Source organism: Pseudopipra pipra, chromosome 10 (genome assembly GCF_036250125.1).
Source record: "Pseudopipra pipra isolate bDixPip1 chromosome 10, bDixPip1.hap1, whole genome shotgun sequence".
Classification (NCBI taxonomy): domain Eukaryota; kingdom Metazoa; phylum Chordata; class Aves; order Passeriformes; family Pipridae; genus Pseudopipra; species Pseudopipra pipra.
This window is the reverse complement of record NC_087558.1, coordinates 22,769,267-22,782,209: the sequence shown is the minus strand read 5'-3', so window position 1 is coordinate 22,782,209 and position 12,943 is coordinate 22,769,267. Positions and strand designations below refer to the sequence as shown.

The window sequence follows — 12,943 nt, the reverse complement described above, 5'->3', positions numbered from 1 at the left end:
CAGCAGTTGTTGTTCCACATCCTGTGTGTTTGCTTGTTGTTTCTTGATGAAAACTGATGCAAGTCGAGTTTGGGGTGAGTTTTAGCACCAGGAATTATCTCAAAACTCGGCTTTGACAAAAGCAAGCAGAAAGTTTTCTCTCAGATATAATACAACCAGGTTTTATTTAAGTTCTCTCTTTTTCCCCCCCACACTGGCAAAAGTTCAGAGGGAGTTTAAAGTTTTGTAAACATTTTAACTACCCCTCTTCCCCCTTTTATGAATTTACAAAGCAAAGGAGACAGGGAGACCAGATTTGCAACAGTTCCAAGTCTCTCCATGCTATTGGATCCAAAAACTATATACAAGTCTGCAGCAGTCTCTGTATAGTTACTGTACATGTTTGGGGGGCAGGGGGAAGAGAGAGGAGGAGGGGAAGGTGACCCCAAAAAATGAATAAACCAAATGAAATAAAATCCAAAGCCAAACTGCTCTTGAGCAACTCGAACTGTTTTCTTTAGGCAGTGATGACAGAACAACAGACACCTTTACACAACTCCACCAAAACTGCAGCGGATCTCCCTCGCAGGTTACAAACCCTCTGGGGACGGGAGATGGGACCAGGGGGTCAAACTAAGTGCATTTGGCAGTTCTTCTCTTTCTCTGCGGTGTGTGCATGTGGGTGGGTGGGCAGGTGGAGCAGGGAAGGTGGTGTTAATCTTTCGGTGAGAGAGGAAGGTTATGATTCCATAAATACTCAGATTATGGATCCCAGTGAAGGTGCATGAAGTAGTTTAAGGTGTAGAAGATAAGCAGGGCCGTCATTGCACAAAGCTTCATCCTCCAGTGTCTCTCCTCACGACGAAAGGGCATCTCTGCTCGTTCCCTAAGCACTGAAACAACAACCAGCTGAGCCTGCTGGGGCACGTGCCTGAGAGCCAGCGTCCACCCTCTGCAAAGACTACACAGCCACAACATCCCACTGTCTCTTAAACGAGACAAATTTGCAGGAAAAGAGCTCAAAATAAACTGGTCCTAACCCTCTGAAAGTAGCATGTAAGGGGTAAATTCAACCTGAAAGAAGAGATGCCACCCCCCTTTTTTCCCAGAGCAGAAGTCCCCACTTGTCCGGGAAGGCTGGAGCACGTCGACGGGGAACTCCAGCAGCTCCAGCATCACCACCTAATGAAGACAGACTCGAGCTTTCCCTCCAAAAATAATGTGCTGAGAAGGGCTGGCAGGGGGTGTGCAACTTCAAACCAACCCAAGCTAAACTGCGCCCGCCACCGCCCCTCTCGTGCTGTCGCCAGTTCTGCGTTAGCTTATGATGCCCCTCCTGGCCCGGCAGAGCACCCGCCCCGGGGAGCCCAGGCAGGAGCTGTGGCATTGGGGTTTGACCAACATCTGTTAACCACAAACTCTCTCTCTCTCTCCATGGGACTGCACATGTTGGATGTGGTAAGAGTAACCAGGAGAGGGAAGCAATAGTTTGCAGAATCCCAATTGATTTTTTTTTTTTTTCCAGGTATGTCAGCAGAAGGAATCACAGCACAGTGAAAGCTCGCTGCCCAAATCAGCCTTGTTGTGAAGGAATCCTAACTCCCACCCTCCCAGGGCTCTGAGCAACGTCCACGGGACTCTGGGCTGACAGGAGGAACGATGCCTGTGCAGTCCTGGGCACAAAGGGTTTGCTGGGGCCAGAGGAAGCAGCCTGAGATGATTGATCCTGTGATTCACTGCGAGGTGAAGAACAACACACGGTGGAGAGCACTGTGTCCAAACGGAGAATCCATGGTTAACAGATGCAGGAAAAGCCAGTTGATTTGCACATGCTCAGTAGTCTTCCAAAGTCTCTATTTCTCCCATATTGAGCCGCTCTGAGGAGGCATTCACTGAAAACCCTGCAACCAAGAAGGACTGGGGTTAAACACCTGGCTGGGGGATGCTGGGTGTGGTGGGGAAAGTCTGGGGTGTGCAGCAGCAGTGCAAGACCAAAGAGCATCAGAAACATCAGTGCCCATGAGGTTCTGCAACATCTTGGATGGGAGCACGTTTAAGTCAATGGTACTGAGGAGTGGCTGCCAACACCCTCCTGCCACAGTCTGGGAGGCAGAAATGGACCTTCTGAGAACTTGGAATCCAAATGTGGAATCATGCCCAACACTTCAGGGGGTCTGAGCAATTCTACCCCTTACTTTAAAGTCTAAAGACGTGCATCTATGAAATCTGTGAAATGCTTTTTTACAATCCCCATCTCTGGAGTAGCACATGAAAGTGTAAAGTTACACAGGGCCATGCAGGTGGCTCAAATGTACTCAAATTTCTACCCAACCTTTTAGCCATGAAGTGCTGAGGACATGATGCACGTGAGAGAAGCGTGAGAAAAAGTAAAAACACTTTCAACAAGGAAAATATCCAATATATTGTATGCAACTTTCCTACTGAAATCCCATTTTTACGGCTGCAACAACCCCATATGGAGTATGAGAAAAGGGAAAGTGTTCCTGTGTTTTTACTAAACACAAAGCTGACATTTCATTGTCTAGAGACTGCCATATAGGCTGCTCTGTGCTAGAGAACCAACTGCTTTCCACAGCCTCATCTTCAAGAGAGGAGAAAAACTGCTCTGTTCAGTAGGTTTAGGAAAATCCCTCTGGTTCCCTCTCGTGGCAGTGTGTTACCTACAAGGATTTGAAATTATTCTGTAAAAGAGTGTACTCATTTGTAAAAAGCTGCATGTGCTACTTCTCTTTCAGTTGAAACTTCTAATTTGTATTTAGTGACTTCACATCACATGAGTTGGTTTTCTAATATATCCAACTGAGTCCTCAGATCAGACTCACTGGGGTGGTTTAAGTCAAGACTCCACAGGAAAGTTCAGTGTTCATCAATGCAGAAATCACTGATTCAGGTGAAGAGTTTTGGTTTTGGTGAGAACAAAAGACAGAAAGGCAGGGCTCTGCCAGAGCCTTAAAAAAGCAGTGACTTCAGGTGGATAATACCAGGCTGCTTTACAGAAATGTGGGCTAAGAAGGCCCAGCACAAGCACTGCTCAGTGCAGTGCCCTGGTTTCCTTCTGTCCCGCAGAGCACAAACATGGACACGTTTATTTTACAGAAACTACACCCCACAGTGCTCAGGGACTTCTTTGATGCCCTTGAATCTTAAAGAAACCTTTCCATCAGTGCTACAGCAGCTGGTTAATACCATCCACACATAAAAATTAAGACAGAGAACAGAATAAATGAAGGACTGCCAACGATATCATCTGCCTCCAACTGAAAATCTGTGACCATTCCACCTGTGCCATCTTTTCTGCCTAGGGTGTTAGCTCCTATAAAAGGGTGGGAAGGCACAAAGGCAGCCTCAGGAAGCTGCTCCTCATGAAGGAACTTCATGTTTTTCTTCAAAGAATGAATTAGCATTAAATCAATAAAACAGGCATAGGTCAACTCACAAGAGGAAAGGCAGTTTAACTGACATCCCTGAGCTACTTAAAGGTTTCCAGATAATAATCAAGGTATCAAAGAGGCCTTTACATGAGGGAAAGTTTGACAAAAGCTTTCCATGAGACTGGTATGGAATTTTTCAAATCATTAAATAATAATAGTATTGAAACAAATTCTGAAGACGCTTCAACTTGGCTCAAATTCAGTATTGCCACTCAAGATCAATAAGAATTCCACACTTCACAAGGCAAACCCCCACTCCCCAACTGACCATTAATTTCTGAAGAGGAGGACTGACCTAACAAGCTGGGATCTGCCCGAACCATCTTCTGTTTCTTCTTCTTCTTCCCGCCCTGCACAGCCTCAAAATTGGATTGCTGGTTGTTGCTCTGGTTGGTCTGAAAGACCGAATGTAGTGAACTGTGGTTCATCCCCCACACTGAATCCTACAAAACAAAGTCAGGACAAAACTGTAAAGCACAATTACGTTTGGTTTACTTATACAGAAAACATTCAAAGAGCCCAAAGCATCTCCTACATCCCGTGTGGCAGCAGCAGGCACTGCTGCATCCACCTCAGGGTTCCACAGCATTTCCTGGGTCAGCAAGCAGACACTCTCGGATCCAGAGCTGGCCTCAACTGTGAGTTATGAAGGACAAGAATCTGAAATCTGCTTAATTCTCTGCATTTCACAGGACCTATAAAAGTGAAGTGCAGCAGGAATGCAGCCTCTCCAGACTCCAGGTCTCCACACACTCCTGAGGACTGCAGGGAGTGGGATTTACCTGCTGTTGCTGCTGTTGCCTCTGCTGACTGGCTTTCTGTTTGGCACGGCGCTCAAGAAACTGCTTGGCAAACTCCTTGGCCTCAGGAGTGTCCCCAAGATAGGCTCTGATGTAATCATGGACCTCATAGGGAGACTCCACTTCCTTCAGGAAAGAAACAAACGTGGGAACTGCAAGAAGAAGGCAGAGTGTGAGGGAATGCACCCTGACATGCAAACACACACGTGCAAGAAACACAACCTTTGGATTTCTGTGGCACAGATTTGCTGATCCAGCAGCCATGGCAAACAGCCTGCCCTTCCAAGTTCCCTACTGAGAGGGCAATAAAGCCTTGCCATGCAATCCATGATGAATTTGGATCCTCATCTCTGCTAATGCTTCCACAACCACTAGAAACCCTCAGCAGGCTCTGGGTGGCACTTTAAAACTGATTCCAGTCCCCACTGATTTGTTGTAGCTGGGACAACGAAAACCATGGAGAAGATGACACAGTCAGTTCTTCAGGCCACTATTTAATGAAGCCATTTTGCACTCAAAATGGTCCTTTGATATCATTACAGTCCCCCAGAACTACCTGGTCAGAAAAACTGGATATTGCTTCTCACATTCCTGCCCACCTCTTACCATCTAAGTTGTTGGCCGTGTTGAGTGCATGAAGCATCTGTTCACACCACTGAGTGAATCCATCCTGGGCTTTATTAACCCCCTGGAACAATTTCAACAGCTTCTCCTCTTCTTCTACCTTCTTGTTTTGTCTACTTGTAATACCTACAGATTTACTGAGGGGAAAAAAATGCATATATTAGGTTATCAACTACCAGACTTATCCACAGTACAGTGTTATAAGAGTCACTATTTTACAAGATGCAAACATTTTTTAAGAACCAAATAATTTTCTAAGCAGATGACAAAATGAACTGTGAATGATCACCTCTTAACTACTTTTGTTGTCAAAATAGATCCTGAGTGACACAGAAAAAAAAGGAGAACACATGAAGATGTTATAACTGCTAAGTGATCACCTCATGAATGGCAGCCTTTCTTTGCAACAGCTCCTACCTGAGGCTGGCATTGCTTTTGTTTTTGTTGGTCGAGTTACGAGGTCCCACTTCCTTCACTGCATCATCCCAGAAACCCATGTTGGAGTTTTTGGTATCAGCATTACTCCAGATGCTACTGACTAGGTCAGATGCCCACTGGTTGCTGGGATTAGTGTTTAGGGAGCCCCACACTGAATTCCCAATGCTGGTGTGCAGGTTAGAGTGCTGTGGAAACAGAACCAAGAGATCCTGGTTATGAGCAGCAGTGCTGGCAGAGCAGGAATGAGCAGACCCAGGCAAGGGGCAGTTCCCCTCCTGCTGTGGACACAGCACACCTACCGTGGTATTTCGGACTCTGTTGGGCTGCTGGTGCTGCTGTTGCTGCTGTTTCTGCATCTGCCTTGCCTCCTCCTGCTGGATCTCCAGCAGGGACTTGGTGGTGCCTGTTGGTTTGGTGACATTCCCCCAGCCTGACAGTTTTTGCTGCTGTTGCTGCTGCTGTTGCTGGAGGGCCTTCATGAGCTCCCGCTGCTGACGCCTTTGCTGTTGCAGGCAAGACAAAAGTGCTTGTCCATACTCACAGAGGCTCCTTACTACTCAGAGGTCTAACTTGGAAACTGGTTTTAAACTGATTTCACTTTCTTCTGGAGAAGTCTGGCTGACCTACTATCTTTTGGGCCATTACAGTTCCTCCAGAAAGGGAGACACTAAGTAACCAGGAAATACAAACTGTTTGTTGGTCTAGGAAAGACTAAATTTATTGAATCATGACTGCAGTCAGCTAAGCATTTGGGGTCTTGGAAGAATACCTTCTCTACTACCATCACTTGTTCTCACCCAGCCCACTCTTCCTTGAACTGCCCTGGTCTTGTGCATGTCTGCAAACATATTTTAGATGTCAAATTATTTTATACTGGTTTGTGAACATATTGTACTCCTGGAGTTAAAAGGGTGCATCTTCCCTCCTTCCAGACACTTGTATTAAGAAGCTATAAAATCTTACTGAACCTATGCCTGGAACAGAGGATTTTACTCGAGCTGTGCTATTGCAAAAATCATTCCTCATCCTCACCATTCCTTCTAATAACTTTAGGGACAGCCAAGCTGGTTGAGTCCACTCCAACAGCTCAGACTCTGCTCCTGTTAGGATTTACCTCTTCTCGAAGCTGCCGTTCTCGTTCTTCTTCTAACTTCTGGATTTCTGCCAATGACAGTGTGGTCTGGGATTGACAAGCTCCTGAATTTGATTGCTGACCCCATGTTGAAGATGAAGGGAGCTGGGCCAAAACAGACATCATCAGGAATTACAAAACTCTTCAGAGAATACTGCTCAAGTACAGTCATGAAAAAAAACCACTATAAGCCACCTTCAAAGTTTAACAAAACCCTGGGAAGTATAAAATGGTATAATTTAGTAAGAAAAAGTGCAAAGTGTAAACTGTACATTTCTTTGAATTGCCCTCTGATGTATCATAGTGTATCAAGAATAATGTAACACATCATTGCCTGAAAAACAGCAAGCAACTTAGATTTCCAAGACTTCAGGAACTCCAAGGTTTAGGAACTTTGCACTGGCCCCTGGTCATTGCGGCAGAATAAACATCCTTCCCCACCTGTGAGACCCTCCCAGTGTGCTTCTACTGACAGAACCTCTCTCTTTTGTAATTTGTAACTCATCTTCCTCTTCCCATCACTTTCACACTCAACTATTTGCCTTTCCCCTCTCCAGACAGTTCCTCCCTCTCTGTCCCAGGTACCCCGGACAGCCCTGAACGCAGCCGTGGTTCTGCCCCGCGGAGCTGAAGGAGGCAGAGTCCAACTGCAGGAACCCCTCACCTTCATTTGTGCAAGTTGCTGCTGTTGCTGCTGCTGCTGCAGCCTCCGCAGAGCCTCCTGCTGCTGCTGCCTCTGCCTCATGATCTCCTTCTGGCGCTGGAGTTCCAGCTCCTTGCGCTTCCGCTCCTCCTCCTCCAGCCGCTGCCGCGCCGCCTCCTCCTCCATGCGGAGCCTGCTCTCCTCCAGCCGCCGCTGGGCCTCCTCCTCCTCACGTGCCCACTTGGCAGCCTCCTCTTCCTTCCCACGACAGAGAGGAATAAAGTCTAAGCAGACTTAGCAAAATTTAAAATACTCCTGCTTTGAGGTACTGACAGTCTGAGAGAACAGAGAGAGGCCTTTATATCTGTAATCTGGCTGTTCATTTACCTCTACGTTTCTCAGGCAAGAAAGCCCACTAGTCTAGCCTATATTCCCTAAAAATACAAGCTTCCCATGGCCCCACCAGGGAATTCAGAAGAGAATGACATCTCCCTAGTTCAGACAAGCTCACTTTATACTATTTTCTTTCTAGAAGTCATGCACCTTTCAGTCTGAGCTTCTACCTGCTTATACTGCTCACGGTACTGCCCCACTTTCAGTGGAACAGAACATGGCAAAAATAACATGAAAGAAGGAACAGGTGACAAAGAAGGAGATGTTTACTGGAGTTACTCAACCCCAGAGGTGCAGGGATGATGCTTCTGCAGACAAAGGGGACGACTGTGCAGTGGGACAGAAACGAGGTGAACATCTTACAAGGGAGGACCCTGAACAGGAATTTTTAAATACTGAGTGGGAATTCTGAAATGGACCTGGAAGTTAATGTGAAGCCAATCATGTTCCAAGGTTGGTTTGACTTAGGGACTGTGACAGTATCAATTAGGGGGCTGGAAGCTCAAATTCCCTAATAGGGACTTCTAAACCTGACCCCAAGAAGAAAAAATGCTGTAAAATAAGACAAGAAAAGGGAAGGAAAAAAGCTGAAACTCTGGTAGTGAACATAGTCTTGGCATTGTACAGAAATGCCAGTTTGGCAGAACTGATCATCTCAGGTGACAGTAGAAGATAACAACTCTCTAGTAAAGGCCCAGAGAGTGGTAGTTCAAACCAAACTGTTACTCTAGTACTGTACTCTGCCTTTCCTTTGAAGAAAGGAGCAGAAATACCATGCTGCAGAGCCATTCTCAAGGCTCAGGCACAAAGGAAAACATGCACTCCACCCAAATCTCTTTTCCAAAGGACAGATCAGATCCCGATTATTTTGTGTGAAATCAGGATACAGGTAAACAACCTCTTCTTCATTCTCTCAATACTGTTTACAACCTCTGCTTTCTTTCACCAAAACCGATGCTCTCTCAGGCAGGGATGCAAGTGTCAGCCCCTGTTTGTTCTGGCAGCCCCAGAAGGAAATACAAGAGTCCCTTTTGCCATCGTCACCTGTTTCCGAATTAACTCCTCTCGCTGCCGTCTCTCCTCCTCTTCTCTCCTCCTCTCCTCCAATCTCCTAAGTGCTTCCTCCTGCTGCTGCCTCTCCTCTTCCTCCCGCTGCCGCCTTAGTGCAATTTCCTGCTCTCTTTGTCGCCTCAGGGCTTCCTCCTGGAGTTGGGAACAAGATGTCAGTCTGTAAATGCCCTTGTATTGACAAAGCACATCAGAACACAGATTACAGCACTGTCTGGCCAAGTGAATGGCCTCAAGAAAAGCTCCCTGGCTCCAAGCTAAGCTCTACCAAAACATTGCATCAAACACTACAGACCAACACGGTAACAAGTTATTTTGATGCAATGTGCATCTCACACATAAATTAATTATTTTAATGAAAAAACAAACACATGAAATCATTGCCTGTCTTTGGTTTTAGGAAGAATGGTGTGGAGAATGACAACAAAGGGCGAGAGTCCTCTTTCCACTGTGCACTCAGTACTTCACATACATATATTTTAGCGTGTGGGTATCATTAATTCCTTTTTTTTTGGGGGTGTCAGCTGTAAGTTGGAAGCTTTTCCTACTTACAGGAGTTTCTGAACCCTGACAATTCAAGAGCACTACAAAACTCAACCCACATGTCCAGACATAAGAAGGAAGCTGAAGCAGCCCAGTGCACACACAGATGCTGTAGCTGGGGAAGTCTCAGAGATGTGACTCTATGGAAGGGCTTGGACTGGGCTGTCCCTATACTATTTAAATATTATGACCAACAAAAGGTCTCTCAAGGGCTTTGATTTTGGGCTGTCCCTAAACTACTGACAGAGCTTCCAATGAATTATGTTTTGTTTTCCAAGTAGCAAAGCTATTTACTCAAAAAGCAGTACCCTTTCCTACTGCCCTAAGATCAAAAGAGACATTTTTCCATCCTGCTACTTGTGTCTGGAGGAATAGGGCACAAGCAGCCTTTGGCTGGCTTCCTGGATATTGTTACATGGGAGCACACCTGAGGGACCTTTCCCCCAGTTCTGACTTTCCCTTGCATTAAAAAGCCTCAGTCTGTGCAGCCTTTTCTGATCTCTGACATTCAGCAGCTGAGTTAAGGCCGCCCTGCTTTTCATCCCTTCTGTTTTCTCTCCACTTTCTGACATCCTACTAACTCAACCTAAAGATCCTACTTTTTGGCCAAGAAGTTTTTTAAGCTTTTATAAATCTATTTTCCTTTTAAAATGACCGCTACTGTGCAGTCGTACTCTTCCAAGCTTTTTATGAGCAACATTATTCCCAGGATGCTGGGTGACTAGTTGTGCAGCATGGATGTAAACTCTGGCAAATCAGGGAAGTGAACTGGGAAAACTAAGACCCTTTTATTCAATTTGATACCAAACCCTCATGTCCACAGAGCAGAGATAAACTGCACTACAGTTCCCTGAACAACTGGCCTGGGTGTTCCTCTGACAATAAAATTCAGATGTCTGCAACAGAGCTGTCAGTAGACAGAACATCTTTTATAACCAATCCTATAGCACTGAAGAGCTGCTGGCTGCAAGCTGACAACTCATTTTTACTCCTGGGTATCACTGAAGCGGTTTAGTGCTAAATGGAAGTTCAGTCAATGTTTCTCTTCTGCTAACTGGACATAAAACAATAGCCTGTGATTCATCTGCTCATTAATCAAGCCCTTGGTTTGTCATAGTCACAAAAACTTGCAGCCCAACACACACCACCTGAGCCACTGCTGTAACTTGGGGCTGTAACTGCATTAACTGGACACGTGCAGTCGAGTCAGAGGAGTCAAGTGTCCCCAGTACAAGTGCTGGAAAATTTCTGCTCGTTGTTTCTTTCCCTGAGAAGTCTCCTGAGGAGGCTGGGGGTGTGCCAGGCTCCTTGGTTTGGCTGGAGACCACAAAGCAGGATCTGAGCTCGGGAGGCCCAGTTCAGCCAGGCTGGGGGGCTGGCACTGACTGAACACGTGGTACCTGAGATGAACCAAGTCACCAGTGAACAGCAGCTCATTGACATCCCTGCCCTACTTTCCCTTTGGGAATGAGGCTGGGATTGCCATTAGGCCAGCAGGTAGCAGGGATCTCTCTCTTGCTCAGGCATGCCAGGAGAGACACTGTTGAATGACAGCAATTAAAAGATTTCTGTCCCCTACAGAGCTAAAGACAAACAGTGTTGTGCCAAGATGAGAAAAAAAAAACATCTTAAGATTCTGAAAAGCTGGGAACCACATGGCTGATGCAATTCCTTTCTCCTACTCTTCACAGCTATAAAAAAGGTTGTCTTAATATTTACTTCTGTATCTTCTTATTATTCAATATTTTTGTTTGAGTATGTGACCAAAAACATTCAAAGCTCTCCAGCTTCCTGCCACTGACTTGTATGGGAAACACTCAATCCTTTGGCTCTTGCTGTTCCCACGTTTGCACCTTCCTGCTCCAAGAGAATCCCAATGTTCTTTAGCATCTTTCTTAATAATTGTTTTCAAGCACACACACCTTGCTGTAGAGACAGCTTATTTCAGACCTTTTAAAATATCTGTAACATCACAGAAAATCCTTAAGCAGCAATCCCCAGTTCAACAGACTGGATTCTTAAATAAAACAGGGAATTTTTTGCAGTTGGTAACACCTGCAGTTCTGCTTGTCTATATCACTGGGGCTTACAAATCTCTGTGCTCTCATCTTTGAAACAGGTATTTTAAAGGGAGCACTAAAAACATAATTCAGGGAAAATAATCATTAGCTAGTTATTAAACCTCCAATTTTGTTCCTGAAAGCAATCAATCATGACAAAACAGAAGATATCAGACCAGAGACAGAAAAGAAATACAGGAGCTACACAAGCTGGGCATTACTGTTTGCAATTCCACAGTGCAAAGTAATTGATGAAAACTATGAACAGAACTGAATTCAACATTTGGTATGACATTTCATCCTACAGAATTGAATTTCTATTAGTTATTTTTTTATTTAGAATTCACCATCAACAGCATATTTACTAACCTTATATACTAGTCTTTTATGCAGTATTACATCAAAAGCCTTCCTGAAGTCCAGGCAGATTAAGTCTACTGCTTCACCCCTCTCAGCTCTCACTGTCATCTCCTCAAAAGAAGTTAATCAAATTTGTTAAGCATCATCTCCTCTGTATAAATCCATGCTAATAAATCAGTTCATCCCTGATGCTACAATGCCTTCCAGTACAGAAGTCAGATTCAAATATTAGACCAGTTTTCTTTTTTTTTTTTTAAATACAAAACACAATGTTACTTTCTCTTTCCAGAGAAATGCTTAAACTCTTTGTTACCTTTTTCAAGACATTACTGCTCAGAATTCAGCATTGTGGCAATTATTGCATTGGTAATGAACTAACATACTTGCTGTTACTGCTTTTCAACCCCGTTCTGCTTCCTCCTTGTCAACAGTTATTTCCCACGGCATCTCAGAAAGGGAGAGTCAGAATGTTTACTGTACAAATCCAAAGTGGACAACAAAACTTTGGAATTTAACAGACATGGAGTTATACACAGTAGCAAAACTGTTAGACTGAAAAGAAACAACCCAAGTCTACTTGAAGCCACCATGGATGACACAGGTTGAGTTACCAGGTGATCAGCTGAAAAGTGAGTTGTTATTACACCAGATCTAAAGCCATCTGACTCAAAAGTTAAATTTTTGAGTATATTATTGCTTCAATGCTACAGTTTGACCTCAAGCAAAGGATGCTTTTCCACTGTACACCATAATGACTTCCTGTACACAAAGCAGAGATATTAAAGCAAGGAGCCATTTGTAGACTTGATCCCAAAAGATTCCATGACAGTTACCTACATGTCATATTAAAACAGATCTTCAGTGACAAAACCCAAACCCTGAGTCAACTGAGGTCTACAACTAACTTACAAATAGAACTAGAGGTTCTTAGAGGCTTCCTCTGAAGTGTCTGATGCTTGAACCAGGAATGTGCTTTACAACTGCCCATCTAAACACACAGCAAATATTACAGAGGACACAATTATTTATTATTTCTGCCTATAATTACTGTGGTGCTTTTCAGGGCATTTAAACTCTTAAGTGTTTAAGCTCAGCCATGTGCTTGCCCTTATCCTTAACACGCAGAGTGAAAACTTCACCTTTCACTGTCTTTCCCTCCTACAAAACTTAAGGAACAACTTAATTTTCTCCCATGCAGAACTCAGAAGAGTAAATGCTAAAAATGTCAAACTAGTAATGTCTCCAATTTTTATCCCTGGAAGATTAAGAACATACAACTCCCATATTCACTCTTCTGCTGCAACGCTGATCACATAATTCTTTTTTAAGAGATCTGCTTTTGACCAAACTACATCTCTTCCTTTCCCAAATATCAACTGGGGAAAAAAAGGTGACAGACTCTATTATGAAGATAATAATTCATTCAAAATTATTTACTAAGTTAAAAAAAA

General features: G+C 44.4%; 2 protein-coding genes across 11 annotated transcripts in view; both read right to left on the bottom strand.

The window, feature by feature from the left end:
- The window catches only part of SNORC (secondary ossification center associated regulator of chondrocyte maturation), a 97,733-nt gene that overhangs the window by 10,967 nt on the left and 73,823 nt on the right, over positions 1-12,943 (bottom strand). The window lies entirely within an intron of this gene.
- The window catches only part of GIGYF2 (GRB10 interacting GYF protein 2), a 74,417-nt gene continuing 61,619 nt past the window's right edge, over positions 146-12,943 (bottom strand). For 6 of the 10 annotated variants that reach the window (XM_064666698.1, XM_064666703.1, XM_064666704.1 and 3 more), the window contains 10 exons: positions 11,502-11,603; positions 8,506-8,664; positions 7,090-7,326; positions 6,408-6,530; positions 5,593-5,796; positions 5,273-5,478; positions 4,838-4,992; positions 4,214-4,383; positions 3,727-3,874; positions 146-1,880 (listed from right to left, as the gene is read on the bottom strand). In XM_064666698.1, the coding sequence (XP_064522768.1) occupies positions 1,813-1,880; positions 3,727-3,874; positions 4,214-4,383; positions 4,838-4,992; positions 5,273-5,478; positions 5,593-5,796; positions 6,408-6,530; positions 7,090-7,326; positions 8,506-8,664; positions 11,502-11,603 (1,572 nt within the window). In that variant the 3' untranslated portion in view covers positions 146-1,812. The remainder of the gene's footprint in view (positions 1,881-3,726; positions 3,875-4,213; positions 4,384-4,837; positions 4,993-5,272; positions 5,479-5,592; positions 5,797-6,407; positions 6,531-7,089; positions 7,327-8,505; positions 8,665-11,501; positions 11,604-12,943) is intronic. The other 4 variants (XM_064666705.1, XM_064666708.1, XM_064666706.1 and 1 more) reach the window with 2 other exon arrangements.